Here is a 23703-nt window from a genome sequence, read left to right as displayed (position 1 = left end):
TCCTATTTATTATTTGTTTATTTGTTGCCCAGCACTCTTTTTTAACTAATACAAATTAATACGTTTTGTTAACTCCTCCTGCATTGCTTATACTATTTCTGGCGACAGAATGGGCAAAGTGGTCCATCTCTCACGAACATTCTCAACTGTAGTATTGATGCATGCAAACCTATATTTTATATACAAATATATATTTGTGGGTTATTGACACTATTCATCTCGACGTCGTTCTGAGATGACAGTCCACAAAACTAAATAAATATATCTGTTTTACTAGCTCGCTCCTAGTGAATAAGTGTTAAGACTATATTGTCAATGTAGTATATTCCTGGGGAAAGCATACCAAATTCAGTGGAATTGCAATGTGTACAGCGTTGCAAGCCGTTACATTTTGTGTACTTTGTTAGAACGCAGAAAGATTGTTCATTACCACATTAGGTGGAAAGGGATGACAATTTCCTAACGCGCTAGAAAGTATATAAAATTTGCAAGGTTAAATTTTTGGCACTTTACCACAAAATCACAATCTTACGTCGAAATTTAACTAATTTTAGTATGCTCTTTTCATCCCCCCCCCCTTGGTCCATGATGCAAGATCTAGGAAGTGGTAATGATCATTGATCATACCGTCGGTGGCAACGGCCTTGAAAGGTCAGGCCACGGCCCCAGCAACTGTTCCATAGGGGTGAGCGAATTTCTGGTTCACCAAAAGCTGTAGCAAGGCACAGGTATCTTTCGTGAACCGTTCCAGCGGGTTTCCATATTCTTCCTCTGAAGACCCATCCGAGGATACCTCGCTTTGATTGTCGCTGGAGGTCGAAGAGTGTTGCTCAGGTTTTACTTTACTGTTAGACCCAAGGCTTTTGGAATCGTCCAAAAATCCGATGTTCTGATTCAAGGACATCACAGCAAGGTCACTGCAGTAGAGACGCTGCTCTCTGTTTAAGGTGGCGAACACACGTAGCCAACCTGCGTATTAAAAAGAAAATATTTAGGTTTCTTGAGGCTGATTTGTAGGAGTTATTTCTATAAACCTGGGAAGACTAGGAAACATATTTCTGGCTGGCTTGAATTTGACCATGCATTAACTCTTTAGAAATGTCAGAAAAGGGAGAAATTTTTGAAGAAAATATTTTCCTTTTAAAGTTAGAAACTATCAAAGTGTGATTTTCGGTGAGGAAACAACACTGGGAAACAAAGTGAACGGTTAGTAAGAGACAACGTTTTTGCAACAATGTTCTTTCTGAACTACCAGCATGACAACTCAATCATTTTGCATATATATTTGTAGATGCCTTATGCATATAAGAAACTGGTTGATGTACCATTCAAGTCTTGAAACTGAATCATGCCTCTTGTGAGTCGATGTTGTAAACAAACTGACCAAACACAACATTCTTCGGAGCTCTTATACTGAGGAGATGCCAAGTCAAACAAGCATACGAGTCTATACAACGTCAAGCTGGATGGCATCGCTTCTTGTCCCAAACTATAGTTGGTCTGCTCGGTGTCGGAGCTCGTCCCAGGCATACTGGCGACCGCCTTGGCTGCGCACTCCGGTACAGAAGTGTCCTTGGTAAGAACACATGTGCTTGTAGTCGCCAGGTCGGTGAGATTTTCAGTCTCGTTGGTCGACGTTGAGTCGTCAATTTCCATGTTATTCATCGATGCAGAGACAGCCTCGTTAACCACAGCGTCGTCTTCTCGTATTGGTTTTGCCAACTCCAAGCTTTTTTCAACGAGCTGTCTGTTCAATTTTGCAGGACGTTTGAGGTTCGTAGGGTTGTAACGACAGAACAACCACTTCTCTTCGTATGAATCGAAAACCAGCTCAAACGTTGGTTGCGGGTGGTCTATGATTGTTTCCCATCTTGTTGCGACCTCAGCCTGGACCAACTGCTGTTCCTCGTATTCCCAGCTACTGCGATGGATAAAGTACTCGCAGTTGCAAAAATATCCAGAATCGTCCCCATTATCCTCGCTCTCCTGGTCGTCTTCGTTCGCTGATTTCCCGCTGTAGCTGCTCAAAGTGTCCGAACTAAAGCTGTGAGTTATTCCCTTGGAAGCGACCACGGCCGCCCCGGAAAGTTCTCCAGTCTTTTGCAAGACCGAGAGCGCTCCTGCCTTGGGTGCGGTCAAACCTGCCGACAACTCACTCGGTTTCAGTCGGATTAAAAATTCCTCTGCTTTGGGGGTGGTCGAAAGCTCGTTCGCCTTAGGTGTGAACGAAACATCTGCAATTTTAGGCTCAGATTTAATACTATCTAAGGTCTCAATGCTGGAACTTCTCGAAACATTCTCCGAGGAAAACACAGACTCAGAATAAACAGGGAAAGCAATTTCGTAATGTATTTTGTAAGTGTTACCCAAAGGGTGGGTCACGAAAAACGGGCTCGACAGCATATCAAGTACGGCCAAGCCATCGTCTCTGAATTTTGTAGACACGGGACAACCGTGTGAAAATGTCGAAGACATCGCCGCCTTCCAGTCGTAGGTTTCAAAGATGAAACTCGTGTCGGAATGTTTCAACCGAAAACGCCAGATCCTGTAGAAGGCCAGACCGACATCTTCGGTGAACATGTAACGGAATAAAATTAACCATCTGTACATCATGATACAGCTTGCCATGACCTGGTATGGTCTGATAAACCTCATTTGACGGCTCGTCATGCGATCTTGATTCAGGCGAATGGTAAAAGAGTCGTCGACATACTCTCGGCGTCGGTCGACAAACACCCACTTGAGATCGTGAGTATCGTAGTACAGCTCCATGTTGCTGTTAAAAAACCGTGGGCTCGTCTCTTCGAGCTCAAACAATCTAGGTTTTTCCCAGCGAGATGTGACATCTTCCATGACACGAAACACGGCCTGCCGGAGCTCTTCCGAATCCAAAATGGTCTCGACAAGTTTGCAGGTTATGAAATATTTCATATCATCTGGTGAGTAATTGCCAATCCCTTGAAGGTACCTGAATTATTAGTAATCTTAGTAAATTTTGATTATTAATGGTTTGTTTTTAATATTTATCAGTGGTACAGCGCAATAAGTAAATGTGAGGAAGACATGTGAGAATGGTTTGCAAATGAGTCTGATAATATGTAGCTTCTGAATCATACAACTTTATCACTATGTTGATGCACAATAATTACACATGGACTGAAGTCCATTCAGTTTCATTTGCGACCTAATATCTGGTCTTTCTGGGGGGGGGGAGAGGATTTGCGATTAGCAAAAGGATCCACAGTTGTAATTTCAGACCAGGTGTTTTAAATGATATCTTATAAGAAAACAAAGCAAAATCTCTGTAATGTAAAATGAAGAAATGCATTTCCAAGGTCATCACGAAAGGAGGTTTGGTTTCTCATTGCAAGGGGTGGGGTCAAGCTGCAAGGAGTAGGGTCAAGTTACAATGGGTGTGGTCAGCATAAAACCACCAATATGAAAATTAAAAGTTTTTTCACATGCTATTAGTAATGCTCATGGTCATGCTGAATTCAATGGTGTTTTTGGATGTTACATCTATCATGGATGAAGGTCTGTACATAATACGAAATTGAAACAATATTTGTACTTTCCTAAAACTAAACTAAAAGACAACAATCAATAATTCCTATGAATTTGGAAATGAGAAAAAGAAGTGATTCATGTATAAAAAGATGCAGTTTTTCATGATAAAATTAATGGTGTTTATGATCTGTCATCTGTTAGGGGTCAGCAAAAGGGTTTAGAACGAAGGGAAACGGGAATGACATATGACATAAACGACGACGCAACACCTGTGACGTATTATAAATTATAATCCCCTCAACATCTCATTTTCCACAAATAAACTTGGTTACGACGTAACAGCAGTCTGATCTTTTGCACTTAGAAATTTCATATTTCTAAATTGTACCTGTAAAGCTTTTGCCACTGCAAAGTCATCGTGGAAACCTGACCAAGTACGGCCCTTTGCGAGGGCCAGCGATTTAAAACCAAACCGTGCCACAGACTGTTATCATTAGCTACCCGGTTCCATCGTTTGCAAACCAGACTGCATTTGATAACTTCTCCTGCATCAAGCGATCGAAGTATGTTCAAAACTATCTCGTCTAGCTCGCCAATAGTACGTTGGCTAGTCATTTTTGAACGGTTTTCGTGTCACAAACTTGATGTGCGTGATGTTTTTGCTTTAATAAACAACTACGCCATTGTTTTGTTTTGTAATTATTGTGCGATCTTGATCGCAATCATGATGCAATAATTTTTCTTCAAAAATCAAAACAAAACGCTTGATGAAAATGGACTCTGATGTATATCATAGGTTATTGAGAGTTAATCCTAAGGGTCAATAGAGGGTAGTTTTATTATGATGAAAAATTTTACTCGACGAAATAATTCCCCCCGTCCAAATATATTAATTAAGTAGAATTCCGGGGGTTATAAATAATCGTTATTAAATGACGGTGGCAAAAAGGCAACAAACCAGACAACAATAATATAGACATTCAAACTCGATCAACGTGGCATTTAAAAAAAAGTTTAACTATTGATTTCTTGTCCATTGGGTATGTTCTTAAAATAAATTCTCGATCAGATTTGTATTTACATGTCCAGGAACAAAGTATGGGCAGTTTGCAATCATAAAGGTATAAATTTGTAGTTGTTTGTATAAAAATGATAACTATCTCATTGATTAGCATCTATTCATTATCACAGTATAGGTAATCTGGTTGAAAAGGAGGGGTAATCTGTAGACTGTATATATTTCTCTTTTAGTATTAAAAGATGTTGGCTATTGCTTATCTATCATTGGTGATACTTGTTGCTATTGCAGTCCTTCTTCACTTAAAAATTGCACCTGCTGAGCAATCAATTTGTAATCCAGCATTTGTTAGCTTCCAATCAACATACTTTGGTGCTTATTTTGTGGCATTATTTGCGGAGTGGTTGCAGAGTCCCTACCTCTACCGGATCTACTCCCATTATGGCTTCATCGACACGCAAATAGCTATAATCTATGTGTGTGGTTTTGTATCTAGCATTTTGTTTGGTACTGCTTCTGGTTACCTTGCAGACAGGTGTGGCCGCAAAAAAGCCTGCGTTTTCTTCTGTTTAACCTATTCCCTTTGCTGTTTGTCCAAAGCCTCAAGTAGCTATGTGGTTCTGATCATAGGCCGGGTTTTAGGAGGTATATCGACATCTGTCCTGTTTTCAACATTTGAAGCATGGTACGTTTATGAGCACACCCAGACTCATGACTTCCCTATAGAGTGGATCACAGTCACATTTTCCAAAGCCAGTTTTTTTAATGGTGTTATAGCAATAACGGCTGGCGTCATTGCAAATACATTAGCAGAATGGGTGAATCTTGGACCAGTGTCACCATTTCTGCTTGCAATACCGTTTCTTTTAGCAGCAGGAATCTTAATGGTTACAAATTGGGAGGAAAATTATGGAGGGAAGTCGTTAAAGTTAGTAACACCTTGTTTAGAAAGTCTTCGTTTGATAGTGACCAACTCAAAGATTTTACTGATTGGTATAGTGACTTCACTTTTTGAAAGTGTCATGTTTGTGTTTGTATTTCTATGGACACCTGTCTTGGATCCAGCAAAGCCACCTTTAGGGATTGTGTTTTCTTGCTTCATGGCTTGTGTTATGATTGGAGGGCTTTTGTTCGAGGCTGCCGTTGCACGAAAAGTTTCACCTGTGCGAGTCATAGCTGTTGCAATATTATTGGGCCTAGCATCAAATTTGACATCATCTTTTGGAAGCTCAAATCATCCAAGAAAAACATTCCTGGCATTTCTTCTGATGGAGTTTGGATGTGGATTATATTTCCCTGCAATGAACTGGGTTCGCCGGCGTGTCCTACCAGAGGCACACCATGCTGGCATCATCAATTGGTTCAGGGTACCGCTCAATGTTATTGCATCAATTGTCTTGTTGGTGTTGCATGATACACACAGTGGGGAAGGAATTACAGCCATTTTTGCTTTGTGTTCTGCGCTTATGACAGTAGCCGCAATATGTTCAATAAAATTGATGATGTCTCTCAAAGAAAGTGATTTAGTTTCTGATGCTCAAGGTAATGAAAGTCCAGTTGAAGAAAATTTAATTTAATTGCCACCAAAGGTGTTTTTATAACAAAATGGATTGGACATAAGACAATGCTTTGTAGTTAAATTTTGAAAATTAGCATCCAGCTACATGGTTTCATTTGTAACTGTAAATGTTGTGCTAATAAAAGACACCATGTCAAATGAATTGAACAAACCATTTTACATATCTAGTGATTGAAAATCATGTTTATGTTTAACCTATATATACAAATACAAGCAGATGTATGTTTTCTTCGCTGTGGTTGGGAGCAAACCAACCTATAAACAATAACCAATATTCTGATTCAGGGTTATGATCAGGGACAGACTTTCGGTTGCTCATATAGAAATGTCCATTGTGTCATCGTGTCAGTCCACATTTTCTAAATATAACTTCACAATATAACAGTCTTTAACAGATCATGTGCTTTCTTAAATTTTCCAAATTGTAATGACAGAGGACTTATTTACTTATGACTTTTCACAATATATTTCAATTGCCTGGGCAATGCTAGGTTGCCCACAGGGAGGGGGGGGGTAAGATTGGGAGCAATGTGTTTCTAATGTACAAAATGTACAATATTTGATACCCTCCATAGCAATGGTTTGAAAATTGAAATTTCAAGTTCTAAACATTTTGTGCATAATTAACAGCGCGCGCTTAGTACAAGGCCTGGGACTAGGCTGGGGATAGTGAAAATTTTTTCCAAGATGGCGCCGACAACGAGCACTGAGCAGAAGAAAACTGAGCAAAAAAATGAAGCAAAACAAGAAAAAAATGCCAAAAAGAAAGAAGAAGAGCCCGAATTGGTACATTATTTTATCGCATGATATTTTCCCCGGCGGTTTTCTATCCTAGGGTGTAATCGAAGACGGTTTGAAGTGGTGCTTTAAAGTACCAACACGTTAATTTTAATAGTTTTCTTTGTACTTTTAGTTTTTCTTCAAAGACTGCTGTGATTAAAATGTTTAAATTATACTTCATATTGGACGTTTGACACGAACCACGGCAGCAAGCATTTTGTTTTTTTGATGGTGTCATCTAAATCAATTTAAATTATATGATTTGTGGTGCTGAGAGACTTTAATAAGGAGCTCTACATTGAAATTGTTGCGACTTGCGACTAATTAATGTCAATTTTTTTATTCAGACAGAAGAAGATAAACAGCTACAAGAGGAATTGAATATGCTGGTGGAAAGACTCAAGGTTTGGTTTGAGTGGCCATGTGGCCATATATGTCCATATGACCATATCGGACATGACTAAGTTTATAATACCATACACTTTACATCAAATTGCCACTTATTTCTAATATATAAGCCCCGTTCAGCGACATATCTTAAAATACATACATTCTGCTATGGTAAAACAAAACTAACCAGGAAAATGGGGGCCAGTAACACCCTAAAACAGCATGCCATATTGGTCATAAATTTTTATCTATTGACATAGATGTATATAGCAACTTGAGTTCTAACATAGTGTTTGTGATAGCTTCAGTTTGGGTCACAAAATTGTTTTGAAACTCTTTCATTGAAGACAATCTCTTTTAGGAAAGCAATGTGAGTTTACACAAGCCAAGCCTAGAGCTGTTACGAACACAGATCAAAAGCAGCACAAGTTCAATGACTTCTGTTCCAAAGCCATTGAAGTTTTTACGTCCTCATTATGGTGTGATGAAAGAACTGTTTGAAAAATGGACAAATCGGGAAAATAAGGTACAAGAATTCTGAGTATTGGATTTACCTCAGAGTGTCTCTGTTGAGCCTGAATAACAAGTTGGAATGGCATTGGTATTGGCATTGTTGGAATGAAACTCTAAATAGGCTACCAGTGTGAATAAGAGTTAGCCAGACTCATTTCAATTCTCATTTTAGACTCTGCTGGCAGACATAATTTCTATTTTGGCAATGACAATCAGTGAAGATAGAGAATGTCTAAAATATCACATGATGGGTTCAAATGATGCATTAGAATCATGGGGACATGAATATGTCAGGTATATATTGTGTTTTATATAATAACGTAAAGAATTCAAGCAATTTCATTGGTCGAGAGCCATGATCTATAAGAGGACAGACGCACGGAATGACGTCACAGCAATTTTCTTTTTACCGGTTTAATTTTGGATTTTTTTCAGTTTTATTATATAAAACAAATAGATTACAATGAACCATTGTCTGTTCAGTTATAGATACACAGTATGACGCCATATGTGATAGGAACAAAAGAGTGACCACTCGCCCCGGCGGCTTGTGGCCACTTTTTTTGTTCTTATCACATATGACGTCATACCGTGTATCTATAACTGAACAGACAACGGTTCATTGTAATCTATTTGTTAAGTTTTCTATATATTTTTATCTCTTAAATTTTATCTCTCTTGCCTACTGCCTTTTCCCTCTCCTTTTTCATTCTTTTCCTGTGTAACCATTATTTCATTTCTTCTTCTAAATTTCCTAGGCATCTTTCAGAAGAAATCCATGTTGAATATTCTGCACGGACAACTTCTGGTGAATTAGTTGACAGTCTCTTTAAACTGGCTACAGAGATTGTCCCATACTTTATGGCTCACAATGCTGAGACAGACGCCTGTGATTTACTCATGGAGATAGACAGGCTGGACTATCTGTGTGATATTGTTGAAAGTACTACATATCAAAGAGTTTGTATCTATCTTACAAGGTGCATATACCAGCACTATTACAAGACATTAATTTTCACACTCAAAGGGTAGCAGATTGTTTTAATGGCTACTATTATGTAATCAAGGTTCTCATGCAATAGAGCCTGAAGTAGGAGAATTTATTTTTGAAAAAACAACCTGTGTAGTGCAAATAGATATATTGCATACCAAATGTCTAACTATTTGATTATGAATCATACTGTGAATTTTGTGTTCCAGTTGTGTGAGTTACGTTCCTGAACCAGATGACACAAAGTTATTAAAATGCTCGTTGGCAATCTATAAAAAGTTTGATCGTTATCCCGAGGCCATGAAAATTGCAATTCAACTGAACAACATTGACCTGATCAAAGATGTCTTCCTTTCTTGTACTGGAAGGTAATGTAATTTGCACCTGGATTCATAAGTGACAATTTTATCAACCTTTTATATATTGAACTCAATCTATTAACATTAGTTAGTTAAATTGTCATACACATTTTTCATCATAAATGTATCTAATATAATCTTTTTCAACCTTCTCCAACAAAGACCTTCAGGTCAAAACGTCAGTAATTCCCTTGCATATCATATGTGAGGCAGTGAATCGTTGTCTGCCTTGGTATTGTATTATACTTTCTAAATATGCTTATCATTTGCCACCCTCAGTTTTAAACATGTGTTTTCATGTAGTCCCGAGAACAAGCTCATGATGAAACAACTTGCATACATGTTGGCAAGGCAACAGATCTTCCTCGAATTGGAAGAGGATATGGAAGAAAATGAAGAACTGACTGAGATTTTATCCAACACCCATCTCAATAGTAACTTCCTTGCACTCGCAAGAGAGGTAGGATATCTCTACTGTGTCTATTATACTAGATATAAACCCCACCATTTCCAAATCAAAAATCTATTTTCACCTCATAATGGTGGAAAATTGTTTATGCATCTGTTTGTATCTAGCTTGACATTATGGAACCAAAGATTCCTGACGACATATACAAAACACAACTCGAAAGTCACCGTAAGTAATGTTCAGTTTGCATGGGCTCAAACATTTCAGACATTTTCATTTGCATTTCTGGCAAAAGGTTCTTCTTAGGAACCTTTGTGTTGCATGTATTTTATACAGGAAGTAAATTATAATTTAGGAGAATAAATGACTGAATGAACTAGAAGAATGTGAGTGTTATGAACTCTATAGCTACGTCAAATTATAGCAATTTTTATGTCCCTTTATAGGGTCTTCATTCGGCAATGTCGCGGTAGACTCAGCCCGCCAGAATCTTGCTTCCTCCTTCGTCAATGCTTTCCTAAACGCTGGCTTTGGTGCTGATAAACTGCTCACGGATGAGAAGTCGAAATGGATTTACAAAAACAAGGATATGGGTAAGCATGCATGGAAAATTAGCGATGGATCGCAAATGCTTGGTCAGTCATTGGAATACTTCGCCAGATTTTGTCCTGATTATATTTTATCGTTTCTGAAATGTTTCTCACTCCAGGTATAATGAGTACAACGGCATCTCTCGGTCTCATCCTACTCTGGGATGTCGACGGCGGCTTGACACAGATTGACAAATATCTTTACTCGGCGGAGGATTATATAAAAGCTGGAGCGTTGCTCGCATGTGGTATTGTAAACTCGGGAGTGCGCAATGAATGCGACCCTGCCTTGGCCTTGTTGTCCGATTATATCCTGCACTCAAATAATGTTATGCGCATCGGTGCTGTTGTTGGGTAAGAATTAGAGGATCGAGCCTCCTAATAAGGTCATGGGGGCTGTTCGCCTGAATCTAGTAACATAATCTTGTAACTAGTGACAACAATATGGCCGCCTGAAATTTTATTTGAAAACGTTTTAAAACTTGCTCAAAGAAGTTGAACTAAGAAAGCCGAACTTCTTGGCCGACATATGCTTAATAATGATAAAAATTTCAGTGAATATCGCAACATGTATAAACGGGTCTTAAATATATGTTGCTTCAAACAGCTAACTCTGGTTTTTCCTCATAGCCTCGGTCTTGCGTATGCTGGTTCTAACCGAGAGGACGTGTTGTCATTGCTATTTCCCGTCCTTTCTGACAAAAGCTCTACCATGGAAGTATGTATCTATGTCGCATTTGACTGGTTCATTATTCCTTAAAGCGTCCGTGATTGGTTGATCTGCAAGAGTTGCAGCATTTTGATTGGTTCATGTTTCATCTTGTGTCTTCTATTTAGATCATCGGTCAAACAGCTTTGGCTTGTGGTACAATAGCAGCAAGCACTTGCAACAGCGAAGTCAGTTCGTACTTGCTTCAGGCGTTGATGGATCGAACAGAAGTTCAAAGAAAGGACACTCATTGTCGATTCATTGCTTTGGGTATTGGACTAACTTATTTAGGTAATGATACTTATTTAGGTTCTCCCTATGATACCAGGTGATCCGGTAACAAGTACTAGAAGTAAATTTCTCTGTTTTGATTCACTTGAGTTGAGGTCGCTTATTTTTGTCCATGGAATGTATAGAGATTTATAGGGGAGGAGGGGGGGGGGTGAGTACTTAGATGCCAGTAGGGGTGGGGTGGTAATGGTGATTGAGTATGTTAATTACGATGAAAATTGTGACCGTGATTTTTGGGGCAATATTTGTAAAAGCGATAGTTGTTGCTATAGTGATTATAAAACTATATTATTTACTCCTAAATAAGGTAAACAAGAGGAGGCCGAAACAACGCTTGAAGCTCTAAAAGCTGTTCCAGATCCTCTGGGCAAATGGGCCTCTGTCTTGGTTGAAATATGTTCGTATGCTGGTATGTAATTCCGCTAATCGTTCTGTGTGATTGTCTTTAAAAGCGTGGGGAAATGAGTGAAATTGACCGATGTAATTTGATGTGGTTTGCTTGGCTCCGCATTAACTCTGTTGCAACTAACCGTAACTCGAAAGTTTAAAATTCCTTTCAGGGACTGGCAATGTGTTGAAAATTCAGAACCTACTTCACATCTGTAGCGAGCATTACGAGGAGAAAGAAACAGAGAAGAAGGAACCGAAGGAGTCGGACAGCCGAGAAAAAGATGCCAAGGGAAAGCCAAAGGAAGCTGCCGCCCCAAAAGAGACAAAAGCCGAGGAACCGAAGCCGAAGTTGGATGGAAGTCATCAGGGTGTGGCAGTATTGGGGATCTCGTTGATTGCTATGGGAGAAGAGATTGGGGCTCAAATGGCGCTGCGCACCTTTAGACATTTGGTGAGTTTGTGGTAGGGAGGGGGTTGATGATGATGTTGGAGGGGGGATGTGACTGATCGTGAAAAACAGTTGATCCTGCAGTGAAGGAGGTTGTTATTTGGTGAAGGAAGAGGTTGATAGCGACGAGGAAAATTGTTGTTTAGTGGTGCTGGAGGATGATAGTAGAGAGGAGAGGTAAAAGGCTGGAGGTGGAGAGAGAGATACGAGGTTAGAAGAGGTGCTGTAGTAGATAATAGAATGAAAGTTGTTTTGTCTCCTTTCATAGTGTCAAACCTGACAGCCCAGATCACCGAAGTGTTTAAACCTGAAATTAATATAAATTTTTCACGACCAATCTCACTTTACTCTTCAAGCTTCAATACGGTGAACCAGTGATACGACGCGCCGTGCCACTGGCACTGGCCATGCTCTCTGCATCAAACCCTCAACTCAGTATCATGGACATGCTCAGCAAGCTGTCTCATGACAACGATGCTGAGGTGGCACATAACTCGATATTCGCGATGGGAATCGTTGCTGCTGGTACCAATAATGCAAGGCTGGCTGGAATGCTGAGGCAGTTAGCTCAGTATTATAACAAAGATGCAAGCAATTTATTTATGGTCCGGTTAGCTCAGGTAAGATTTTAAATTTTCACCATGTTTGTAAACTGAAAACGTAAGTTCCTTAGAAAACACGTCACAAAACTTCAAGTGGTATCCAATGTCTATTCTAAGGTCGTTTTCACACACCCCCCCCCCCCCTTTTTTTGAATAGTTCAGGGTTGATTACACTCCACTGACAGACTAGACTTGCTCCAAGTCTCGCTCAAAATAGTTTTAGATTTTGACAGGTCTATCCAGGGTAATTTTGAGATCAGTGCCACGCACGTCAAGTCAACATAAGTTTATTTCTCTCGTTTCTTGTGTCTTTCAGGGTCTCGTTCATCTTGGGAAGGGTACATTGACCATAGGACCCTACCACTGTGACAGATCATTGATGTCACCAGTTTCAGTCGCTGGATTACTTTCTGTTTTAGTCGCTGGGCTTGACATGAAGAATAGTAAGCATTTCTTTTATATGGTAGTATTATCAGTTTTTAAAATACCAGAGGCCAGTTGTATAAAAGACTAGATAACGTTTAATTGTAGTTAAGGACAGAATTGGCCAATCAGAGTTGTGTGTTTCTGATGATGTGTACATCATAAACAAAGCATGGTTATATTGTTAACGTTTGTATATGAGCACGAAACATGCTTGCAACTTTACATAGGACCTGAATTAGACGATTTAACCAGCGTGGTTATCAATGTCAAAATATTTGACATTCATAACCAAAGGTTATGAGCACGAAACATGCTTGCAGCTTTACATAGGACTTGAATTAAATAAACCATTTAACCAGCGTGGTTATCCATGTCAAAATATTTGACATTCATAACCAAAGGTTATGGGCACGAAACATGCTTGCAACTTTACATAGGACAAGCATTTCACCATTAAAACAGCGTGGTTATCCATGTAAAAATATTTGACATTCATAACCAAAGGTTATGGGCACGAAACATGCTTGCAACTTTACATAGAACATGAATTAAACCATTTAACCAGCGTGGTTATCCATGTCAAAATATTTGACATTCATAACTAAAGGTTATGGGCACGAAACATGCTTGCAACTTTACATAGGACAAGCATTTGACCATTAAAACAGCGTTGTTATCCATGTCAAAATATTATAACACACCATATTTCAAAATGTTCTCTTTAGTGGTGGCCTTTCTTTTATAGATTAAGTACTATAAGTAGCCTCGACTTATCGTATTGATACTGGTCAGTTTTGTCGAGTCTAAACTGTTCCCTCTAGAAATCGCATTAGGGATAGAAAAAGGCAGAACCTGGAAATTTCTTGTGATGCCATGTAGTGTGTGTGAGATTAATGCATTCGGCAGCGGTAACACATCTCCCCGTGGAAACTAGAAATTGGAATAAAGCTATCTTAGTTATGTATAGGTTGAAGTCTTGTGCGTTAACTAGCAATTACCAGAGTAAGCAACAGTTAAAACAGCATCGATATTTTCTTTTTCAGCCATATTAAGTAAGAGTCATTACCTACTGTTCTACCTGGTGTCTGCCATGCAACCGAGGATGTTGGTAGCTTTTGACACCGACCTTCAACCAATGCAGGTCTCAGTCAGAGTCGGGCAGGTATGTATGATTATTATGACTAATGTGTTAGTCAGGCCTCCTTCTCGCCCGCACGCCTGTATAACTCACTTAACTATACAGAATCTGGAGTGATTACTCTACCGTTTTGTAGGCGGTTGATGTTGTCGGCCAGGCGGGAAAACCCAAGACGATCACAGGATTTCAGACGCACACAACACCTGTCTTGTTAGCTCACGGAGAACGGGCTGAGCTTGCGACTGAAGAATGTATCCTTTGAACGTGTACTGATCAATCTATTTTTTCAAGTAGCTCATATCACACCCCCAGTCCATATCCCATTCCTGTGTGGTTTTGTTGCAGCCTCGTAACCAAGCACCTCGTAGCAAATCATGAGGGCTCGCGTCTAGGTGCTATTGAGGAAATTCCCAGTGCAGAATATCTGTAGCATGTTTTCCCCTTAACCCTTGTTTTTAGATATTTCCCTCACACCATTCCTAGAAGGTTTTGCAATCATGAAGAAAAATCCCGATTACGATGCTGATGAAACCAGTTAAAACAAACACTCATCTGAATGACTAATACCGTGTACTGAAAAGTGAAGAATAACAATTCGCTGTTATTTTACAATCCAGGAAAGTTCTAAAGTTAAAAAACACCTTCAGTCTTTGCCACTGTAATGGTTAGACTGAACCTAATTAAGATATCTTACCTTTAACGATAACTGTCCTTATGCCCCCATTGTTTCATAGTATTGTTTCTATCGAGTTCGAGCCAGCCGCCCGCCCGAGTAGTTTCCTGGCAGAGGTAACTACCTTGCTATGTCGGTCAGTTTCTTAGAAACTTTCGTTGTGGCAAGGTTGGGGAATTCAGGAAGGCAACGCGACGGCGAGGGCCAAAAACAAACTCCTTGAAATAAATCAGTAAAATTTGTGATTTCGAAAAATTCTTCGCCGCTCCGAACGAGAATCAAGCTTGGAACTTTTCTCTATTATGAATTCCTTTCAAGCTTTTATTGAGATGAATAAACTGGTTTATTCATCTCATTGGTTTTTTTTCATTTGCTCAATGTAATGAATGTATTGTTTTCCCTCGTCGTAATTTTGCTGTCCTACCCGTTTATAAGCGTCCTATTTACCGGTTCAGAAATTGGCTTAAACCAAAAACACAAGTAGTGAACCATTAATTTTGACTGTGTGCACGCAATGCTTTTATCAAAATGATTTTTTGTCAAATATTATAGTCCTATTCAATCTTTTACGTCTGGAAAATTTGAATTCACTTTTCGTGACGAACGGCCACCGAATTCTTACGTCAAAAGTTCCTTTCCGAAACGTCGTAAGATCGCAGCCGAGGAGTTTCCAAACTACGCAAAACCACGTACGTTCACAAAGTGATCCGGTTTTGAGGTCTCGACGTTTTGTGGCATGGGAAGTGCTTGTTGTTTTCTTATACTTCTGTTTACACTAAGTAACCGCAACACCGCTGCTCACGAATGCCCACGGGCATTTTCGATCAATTGATTAAAATGAATTGAAGTTCCCCAGTGTTACAAATTAGTGACAAATGACAATATAAATCAAAGATTAGAATAATCGCGAATTTGACAACGTGGCAAATTGACAATCTAAATGAAATTGTCAAGCTTAAATTGTTGATTGTTTTTTTGATCGAATTGTAGCGTCGTGTTGATACCTACGGATGCTAAGATACCTTCTAAATTCATTGAACTATGTCTCAAATTTATGATGTGGTAAGTATTGAAGTGTATTTTAATACCACAGTGTCTTTTTGTATGAGGTGTTCTAGGTAGCTAGGATACGCTTCGACAGTTTTTTTTATTTAGAGGGACAAGATCAATGAAATACAAACCACCTATTGATTTATTCCCAAATTTGTTTATGAAAAGTTTATTTGACCGGTAAAATATCGTGTCCTACTAGACGTACTTCTGTAGTAGAATACAATTTCGGTGTAGTAGTTCTGATATTAACTAGTAATATTATGGTTATAAACTAATAATAACATGATATTCAAAAATTTATTCAAAATTTGACAATAAACCAATAGATTTTTGGGAAACATGTCAAAATTTTGTCGAACTGGCCTGACATTCCATAAAATAATTTCAATACTTAGATATAATGTGAAGTCTAATCATTGATTCTAATCCCACTGTAATGAACCCTCACTCTCCATCATATAGTCACTTGCATAATGTTGCGATTCTGTCCTATAAATGTGAAACTGCGATTCTTTCGTCTGGATTATATAAACATGTTGGTTTTGCTAGTCATGACATTACCATTAGCTTAGTCTTAAGAAGCAATGTTTGTTGTAAATGCTTTATTATCGTGACAGGTTTTGCTCATTCGAACCTCTGACATTGCACATCACAGCCTTCAACTATATATAGTATAACTATAGTATAATTGTAATGGAAAGTTAACCTCTTATATAGGGGCATTCTGAAGTGCTTAATTTAGCAGGATGTTGGATTTCCCTGACTTGGATTTCCCAGACCAAGTTCAGTTGGAATTTTTTCATATAATCGCACAAAATTTAAAATCAAATTATACAGCAGCTTCTGTGAAAATCAGTTTTGCTTATTATGTTATAGGACTATGGGAGGCCCACTGAAATTTGCCTTTCAGTTTTGCATAATTGCATGTTTCAGATTTTGATGCTCAGAGACCTTACATACACCTGAAAGCAGGATACAGTTTCGACTCCTGAATTTGCAGGGGGTGGCAAAACGCGCGCGCATTATATTATATCCTCAAACAAAAAGGAATTCAAGCACATAAGTCTATTGACAAGAAAAATGCTAATTAATCTTACTCATCTGATATTAATTACTTCCAATATAAAATTGCGTCAAACAATGTTAATTCTTAATTTGTGGTGCGCAAAGCTGTTCGCGGATATAGATCGCACTTCAGACCGCGTTGGGCACAATACATCAGAGCCCACGCACTCCCTGACAGCGAAAGCGCGCAGATCGAATGATATTGCTTCACCCACAAGCGCGAAGCCTTAAATTTGCGGTAAAAATCGCCGTTAAACAAACTGCTGATGCCTTCATACGACGCGAAGGAGTCGACCAGAGCTGTTTTTGAAATGGTAAGGACATCGTTTTGTAGAAACTGAGATTAAAGGTTATTTTTACGAGTAGGAATGATGGATGCTATATTTTGAGACGGCGAATTCATTTCGTAACGCCGAATCGGTTGACCTTCACATAGTGAATTCCGGCTAGTGTAATATTCAACATGTAATTTTCGTGTCTCGAGGGAGAAAACTGCTAGAAAATGTGTGTCTTGTTTTATTAGGTTTAGAGGGAAACAACTGAGCCAAATAACTTTTTTTCACAGGCAGAAATGAACGCCTAAGTTTATATCTTTGCCTTAGTTCATATAAACTCGGGCTAATTGGAACGGAAACAAGATATGAACATTCTTTGCATGTCTTTTAGGATTTTGTCAAGTCAACAAATGTGTCGTACCAGGCTCATCATGTTTCCAGGGACAAGCGCGGTCAAGTACTGGGTACGAAGGCTGGATTCCGTGGTTGTACCGTCTGGCTGACCGGTAAGACTGGAGATATCAAAAACTGGCGAATTGCCAATTTTGTATTCTAGGCATACAGTATTTTGCTAAAGTTGTTCATAAGCCATATGCTAAAGACTGGATACTGCGCATGACTGTATGAAAAGGGGAGACTATAACGGACCATTCTCACTAACTGAGTCCATTTTAGTTTTGGAGTGTTATTTAAAGAAATTACTGCTTTCCCTAAAATATTACTGCCATTGGCTGCCGGGACCTCGTTATCTCTCGTGGTTTTTGAAATGTTCTGAAATGGGTATTGTATTGTCGTCGTACCCATATAGGAAAATTTGTAGCTTTCGCATAAAGATTACTTGGGTAAGGGTAACTCGTAAGGCATCTTTCAATTATTAAGGTTGACGAGTATGAAATACATTTTTTGCAGTAAGTTCTTGGTTTCATTTGAGTGAGAGATTTCCCCACAGGATAATTAGGAATTATACACGGAAAAAAACTGACTTGATGGATAACTGTAGGCACTATATTCTGTTAAGAATATGTTCTCCACATTAGTCGTTTCACTTTCTTAAACTTAAATATCAAATCGGAAAAGGCGCGTTTCAATGCAGTCATTCACACATTTCAGACAAACGTCGATTTAACAATCTCTTCTAGTTTCATAGCTTATTCATAATTCAACAGTTAAACTTGTAGGCATGATTCAACCGCGATAGCATTTTGTTTTTTTTTCAATTATTGGAGAATGAGGAATATTTTCTGGACCGGTTGTATAAAGCTCGCATGGGATAGCGCTATCAACCGCAGCGGGTAGGGGGTATTTTTAATCCCCGTGAAGACGTTTGAAAAGCACTGAGATTACAAATGTTGTCCCGAAGTTAAAAAGGAAAACTGACTCCAAAATACTAAGGTTTATTCTAGCTTATACTAAACTACTGACAAAGTTTAGAGCGATGCGGGAAACACTACCTTGTTGAATAATGCAATCCAGTCTTCTGTCTCTTCGAAGCCCATGGCTGTAGCACAGTTAATAATAACTCAGCAGGTGAATGAAATTTCAATTTTAAGTCCAATTAATATGACACTGAATATATCAGATGCTCTCGGGAAGCAATATTTTTTTGCCCCATTTAAGTTGATTTAAAATCAAATTTAATAGGATATTAAATATTTATATGTCGCGGAAAAACATCAAGTGTATTAGTCATAATAATTTTGATGGTTTTTTCTAATTGGATAAGCAAATTAAATAAAAATTTGTTTTGGGATGGGCTAAGATAGGTTTATCCTTTTTTTAGTCCAGTAAATCTTCCATATGTTACTTTAGTATCCGTTCCTGCAAAGCAGGGGGGGGGAAGACGGGGAAAACAAGAGTTTATTATTACTGAAAGATTGTTATTCCAAGCTTAAATAAGCCCGCGCTGGTTCTATGGCGTTTTGGAGAACGAAAATAGAAAAATTCATTTAGTCCAGTAAATCTTCCATATGTTACTTTAGTATCCGTTGCTGCAAAGCAGGGGGGGGGGAAGACGGGGAAAACAAGAGTTTATTATTACTGAAAGATTGTTATTCAAAGCTTAAATAGGCCCGCGCTGGTTCTATGGCGTTTAGGAGAACGAAAATAGAAAAATTCATTTCGGTACAGTAAGGCTGGCAGTGAGTATAGGTGTCGGATGTTTTCTTAAATTGAATTCTCAACATCATATTCCCATGTCTTTAAAGCAACATCTTTGCTTAAGAAACATATTCAAAATGATAACCAAACTGTCAGGAAGAGTACTCCAATTCAAGTACCCGATGCATTATACGGTAAAAACGGTCAGACCGGTCCAGCTGAATTTCAGTACAGACAGATTACTGATATTTAATTTTAGAGAGTTTCAAGAACTCTTCATTCAAGTATGTCCTTATTCACATCTGTCTAGCATGGGAAAATCAGTTTCACCGCTTTATTTCTAAGAAACAATGTATTTCAATTCAAAATATGAATTTGACCATTTTGGACGCTTAAAGGCAAGCGCCCTTGGTATTGTATACTTATTGGAGTAGTTATGGGATTATTGTATACAGTTATTGTAATTGTACTTTGTACTTTAAGCAGGGGTAACAGTTCATTCGAAGTGCTTTTCAAAGCGTTTATTTAGGGTAATAGTTATTGCAAGAAATCATTGTTTATAATCACTGTCTACTTTTTGTTTAAAAGGTTTATCTGGTGCCGGAAAGACCTCGATCTCCATGGGTCTTGAAGACTACCTGTGCCGTCGCGGCATACCGACGTATACACTGGATGGAGATAACATGAGGACGGGACTGAACAAGAATCTCGGATTCTCGCCCGAGGATCGAGATGAAAATATCCGGAGAGTGGGAGAGGTTGCTAAGCTGTTCGCCGATTCCGGGATGGTCTGCCTGACCGCGTTTATTAGTCCTTACAAGCGAGTGAGTGAGCTTTCCCGCCTGTAGAACTCTCGAGTTTAACACACACTAGGTTTTTACAGTTAACAAAACAAGATTAGAGAATGGACATTTGCACCATATAGACTAACTTGAACTAGGCAAGAGGGTGCAACTACATAGAAAAATTTGCAAGCTTTGAAAGCCTGGCTATATACTTTTTAAATTTGTAATATTTGGTAACTAAACTTATGTTATTTTGGCAATGTTAATAGTCACTTCCTCTGTTTACACTTTTTCGCCAGGATAAGAAATTAGTCAGTTTATATATGCAAATTGTGTATTTTTGAAGGGACCCACATGAAAATATGGTTGCCAACTAACACTTCATACGATTATTTACATCATTTCTTTTCAGCTTCGAAATCGTGCTCGCCAAATTCACGAAGAGTCCAACCTCCCGTTTTTCGAGCTTTTCGTCGACACCCCACTGACAATTTGCGAGGAACGTGACGTCAAGGGATTGTATAAGAAAGCGCGCGCCGGTCAGATCAAAGGTGAATAGCACGTGACCTCGCATGACGAGAACAGTGGTAATAATTCCATGTATAGTAAATCCTAACTAAATACACGAAGTTAATCCTCGGGATTAGGTTAGGATCTCGGATTTACCGAACATGGAATTTTTACAGATTAGTTAGCTCAGATACATGCAGCTGGAGTGGAACTGTCAACTGTCCAACGCAGGACAGATATCGATACAGCATAATGTTCAGTGTTTTAAAGGATTGAATCTGCTAAAATCCAACTAAAGTTGAACAGCCATGACATTGAGTATTTTCAAAATAATTCACTAGGTTTTACTGGCATCGATGCACCATTCGAAGCTCCAGAAAATCCCGATCTTGTTTTGAAAGCCGGCGAAACTTCGGTGAATGAATGCGTGCAAAAAATCGTCGATTTGCTGACTGAGAAGGTACAGAATCAGCTCGAGAGTGCGATTATTAATTTGGCTTGATTCAAGATCTGTTTTAACGACTTGTTTTTACAGGAAATATTACCAAGCACTATTGTCAAAGAAGTACAAGAGCTCTTCGTTGCTCAAAACGAAGTTGAAATGAAAATGAAAGAGGCGAGAAAGCTGCCTGAAGTTAAACTGACAAAGGTTGGTGCAGCTTCCAGTTATCATTGTACTGTGAATAGCTGTAAGCTCTGGAAGGAAAAAAAGCTTTTAATAACTTACATTTATGAGACAAACGAGCATGTGACTGGTACAGAAGAACAGCTTCTAAAATTTCGACGTTTTTTATGTTTTTTTTAGCTCGATCGTCAGTGGATTCAGGTGCTGTCAGAAGGCTGGGCCACACCGCTCAAGGGTTTCATGAGGGAGGACGAGTACCTGCAATGTCTTCATTTTGGAGTGTTACTGAAGGGTAAAGTCACAATAATATGCACTTATTAATGTATGCTCCCGAGGGAAATAGTGAGTTTTGTTTTCCCAAGGGTCTGAATGTTTTCCGAGACGAAGTCGAGGGAAACATTAAGACTCGAGGGAAACAAAACTCACTATTTCCTGAGGTAGTGTACATTAAGTGTTTTGTCATAGAGGAACAAAAACATACATGTTACACAACAATTTCATTTAAAAAACCCACTTTACCATGTTATATGACAAGAAGCGGGCAACAATTTTTCACTTGTTTCCCTGGCGGGAAACATTGCATTTATTTGACTCAACCCAAATTACCGTATTTCAGGAGATGAGGTATCCAACCAGACTGTACCAATCGTATTACCTGTGACCACCGAGGATAAGGAGAGACTTGAAGGATCGCCTGCTCTGAGTCTCACATACAATGGCGAATCCATTGCAATCCTACGCGATCCAGAGTTCTACAAACATCGCAAAGATGAGAGAGCCTGCCGACAATGGGGTGTCTTTACCAAGAAACATCCGTACATCAAGGTAACAGCTAGATTCTTCGTTTCATCGTTAGTTAGATTCTTCAGGCAATTCTTATATTCTTCGACCATCGTTTTTTTGTTTACTTAGATGTGCTACGAGGCCGGGGATTGGTTAGTCGGCGGTGAGCTCGAAGTGTTTGAGCGAATCACATGGAAGGATGGTTTAGACGTTTACAGGAAAACACCAAATGAACTTAGGCGCGAATACAGAGAGAGAAATGCTGACGCGGTGTTTGCTTTCCAGTTGAGAAATCCAATTCACAATGGACACGCATTATTAATGAAAGTAAGTTGTGTCGTATCGATTGTGGGTCGAACAACCGGCCCCAGATCATGTATCCTTCGATTATGGTGTAATTCAGTGATACTTCCTGTAGGATACCCACAAGAAGCTGATTGACCGAGGTTATAAGAATCCAGTTTTACTTCTTCATCCTCTTGGAGGCTGGACCAAGCAGGATGACGTTCCACTTCCGGTTAGGATAAAACAACATCACGCGGTCTTGAATGACGGAGTGCTGGACCCTAAAAACACCGTGCTCGCCATATTCCCCTCGCCTATGATGTACGCAGGACCCACTGAGGTATGGGGTGGCATGGGATGGGGTGGCATGGGATGGGATATTCAAGATTTGATGATTTTGTTGTTTATTCAGGTACAATGGCACGCCAAAGCTCGTGAAGCAGCTGGCGTAGGTTTCTACATCGTGGGTCGTGATCCGGCCGGCATGCCCCACCCGGAGAAAAGTCCTAAAGAAGATCTTTACGAACCTACCCACGGTGCAAAGGTGGGTAATCTGGGCTTTTATTGGCCGGATATGCGCTATTTTTTTCCAGTAACTTGATTATTGCACTAAAAGAGAACCCGAATTTCTTTCTATTCAGGTTCTAGCGATGGCACCAGGTTTGACTAAATTGGAAATCGTCCCGTTCCGTGTCGCGGCGTACAACACGAAGAGAAAGTGCATGGCTTTCTTTGAGCCCGCGAACAAGGAGGATTACGATTTCATCTCCGGCACGCGCATGCGTGAACTCGCCAAACGGGGAGAAACCCCACCCGAAGGCTTTATGGCGCCAAAAGCTTGGAAGGTCCTCTCTGACTTTTATAAGTCACAAGGGAGAGGCGATGCATGAGGCCCCATCAAAGGAAGGAATCAATCCAATCAATCAATTCAATTATTTCTGGTGGGGAAGACATGATAATGCACATTGTCCTTTCCTTACTTTTTAAATTATTGTCTTTTAATGTAGAATTCAATTGAATCGAAATACATATTTTGAGAAAGAAATGCTAATGCACTCTTACCTACCCTCCCTCCGCGGTGGCCGGGGAAAGCGTGAGGTGATTTTGAGGTATTGAAATAAGTCTTCCTGAAATCAAACTTCAAACAAACCAACACATTCTACAGTCGAGTTGACACAGTGAACTCTAGAGTGACAACACCACTGCCAGAATCGTGTTATTTACTAATTTCAATATCTCAAAGTCGTTTCGCGCGCTGGTTTTTAAGGCCCGTTTCAGACGTCGAACTTTTCATCATTTCATCCGCCGAATCAAATGCAATGAGCTTAAACAAAGACTTTAGCTCATTAACATTAGGTTCGGCACATGAAAAGTTTTGACGTCTGAAACGGGCCTAACCCGTGTAGCCGGTA

The 23703-nt window shown here is 39.3% G+C and overlaps 4 protein-coding genes across 6 annotated transcripts; 3 read left to right on the top strand and 1 right to left on the bottom strand.

The window, feature by feature from the left end:
* Positions 1-43: 43 nt before the first annotated feature.
* On the bottom strand, positions 44-4363 carry LOC114518080. The gene is made up of 3 exons (XM_028537992.1): positions 3896-4363; positions 1326-2968; positions 44-969 (listed from the first exon to the last, which is right to left on the bottom strand). Exons 1-3 carry the CDS (start codon positions 4120-4122, stop codon positions 653-655), a joined length of 2187 nt encoding a protein of 728 aa, XP_028393793.1. The 5' UTR covers positions 4123-4363; the 3' UTR covers positions 44-652.
* Positions 4364-4448: 85 nt separating this feature from the next.
* Positions 4449-6612, top strand: LOC114518243 (molybdate-anion transporter-like). The gene is made up of 2 exons (XM_028538205.1): positions 4449-4628; positions 4759-6612. Exon 2 carries the CDS (start codon positions 4768-4770, stop codon positions 6100-6102), a length of 1335 nt encoding a protein of 444 aa, XP_028394006.1. The 5' UTR covers positions 4449-4628; positions 4759-4767; the 3' UTR covers positions 6103-6612.
* A 153-nt stretch (positions 6613-6765) lies between these two features.
* Positions 6766-15382, top strand: LOC114518350 (26S proteasome non-ATPase regulatory subunit 2-like). Its single transcript, XM_028538328.1, has 19 exons — positions 6766-6890; positions 7232-7288; positions 7636-7800; positions 7960-8081; positions 8546-8767; positions 8988-9146; positions 9441-9597; positions 9714-9774; positions 9993-10139; positions 10256-10490; positions 10767-10854; positions 10974-11136; positions 11444-11545; positions 11697-11977; positions 12331-12594; positions 12893-13019; positions 14046-14164; positions 14277-14391; positions 14600-15382. Exons 1-19 carry the CDS (start codon positions 6792-6794, stop codon positions 14677-14679), a joined length of 2763 nt encoding a protein of 920 aa, XP_028394129.1. The 5' UTR covers positions 6766-6791; the 3' UTR covers positions 14680-15382.
* Positions 15383-15797: 415 nt separating this feature from the next.
* On the top strand, positions 15798-23602 carry LOC114518348 (bifunctional 3'-phosphoadenosine 5'-phosphosulfate synthase 1-like). 3 transcript variants are annotated; one of them, XM_028538326.1, is made up of 13 exons: positions 17026-17112; positions 17147-17245; positions 17598-17712; positions 19892-20127; positions 20501-20639; positions 20940-21058; positions 21134-21247; positions 21404-21515; positions 21840-22048; positions 22136-22333; positions 22425-22631; positions 22704-22835; positions 22933-23602. In XM_028538326.1, exons 2-13 carry the CDS (start codon positions 17198-17200, stop codon positions 23179-23181), a joined length of 1878 nt encoding a protein of 625 aa, XP_028394127.1. In that variant the 5' UTR covers positions 17026-17112; positions 17147-17197; the 3' UTR covers positions 23182-23602. The 3 variants fall into 3 exon arrangements, with proteins under 3 accessions (XP_028394128.1, XP_028394127.1, XP_028394126.1); XM_028538327.1 differs by lacking the exons at positions 17026-17112; positions 17147-17245 and adding an exon at positions 15798-15875 and having other exon boundaries at positions 22933-23601; XM_028538325.1 differs by having other exon boundaries at positions 17042-17245.
* Positions 23603-23703: the final 101 nt, after the last annotated feature.

This window comes from Dendronephthya gigantea, unplaced genomic scaffold, assembly GCF_004324835.1.
Source record: "Dendronephthya gigantea isolate DGI-Jeju-01 unplaced genomic scaffold, DenGig_1.0 000010F, whole genome shotgun sequence".
Classification (NCBI taxonomy): Eukaryota; Metazoa; Cnidaria; class Anthozoa; order Malacalcyonacea; family Nephtheidae; genus Dendronephthya; species Dendronephthya gigantea.
Note: the sequence above shows the minus strand (reverse complement) of the source record. Positions and strands in the feature narration are given on the sequence as shown.

Excerpts from the sequence above, each read along its gene's own strand:
- LOC114518348 (XM_028538326.1), top strand. The coding sequence starts at position 17,198 with ATGCCTTCATACGACGCGAAGGAGTCGACCAGAGCTGTTTTTGAAATG. Across the intron at positions 20,128-20,500 it reads TTATTAGTCCTTACAAGCGA|CTTCGAAATCGTGCTCGCCA; the intron begins GTGAGTGAGCTT and ends ATTTCTTTTCAG. Across the intron at positions 21,248-21,403 it reads CTGAAGTTAAACTGACAAAG|CTCGATCGTCAGTGGATTCA; the intron begins GTTGGTGCAGCT and ends TGTTTTTTTTAG.
- LOC114518080 (XM_028537992.1), bottom strand. The coding sequence starts at position 4,122 with ATGACTAGCCAACGTACTATTGGCGAGCTAGACGAGATAGTTTTGAAC. Across the intron at positions 2,969-3,895 it reads CAGTGGCAAAAGCTTTACAG|GTACCTTCAAGGGATTGGCA; the intron begins GTACAATTTAGA and ends CTAATAATTCAG. Across the intron at positions 970-1,325 it reads TCAGTTTCAAGACTTGAATG|GTTGGCTACGTGTGTTCGCC; the intron begins GTACATCAACCA and ends TTTAATACGCAG.
- LOC114518350 (XM_028538328.1), top strand. The coding sequence starts at position 6,792 with ATGGCGCCGACAACGAGCACTGAGCAGAAGAAAACTGAGCAAAAAAAT. Across the intron at positions 8,768-8,987 it reads GTTTGTATCTATCTTACAAG|TTGTGTGAGTTACGTTCCTG; the intron begins GTGCATATACCA and ends TTTGTGTTCCAG. Across the intron at positions 11,546-11,696 it reads TGAAATATGTTCGTATGCTG|GGACTGGCAATGTGTTGAAA; the intron begins GTATGTAATTCC and ends AATTCCTTTCAG.
- LOC114518243 (XM_028538205.1), top strand. The coding sequence starts at position 4,768 with ATGTTGGCTATTGCTTATCTATCATTGGTGATACTTGTTGCTATTGCA.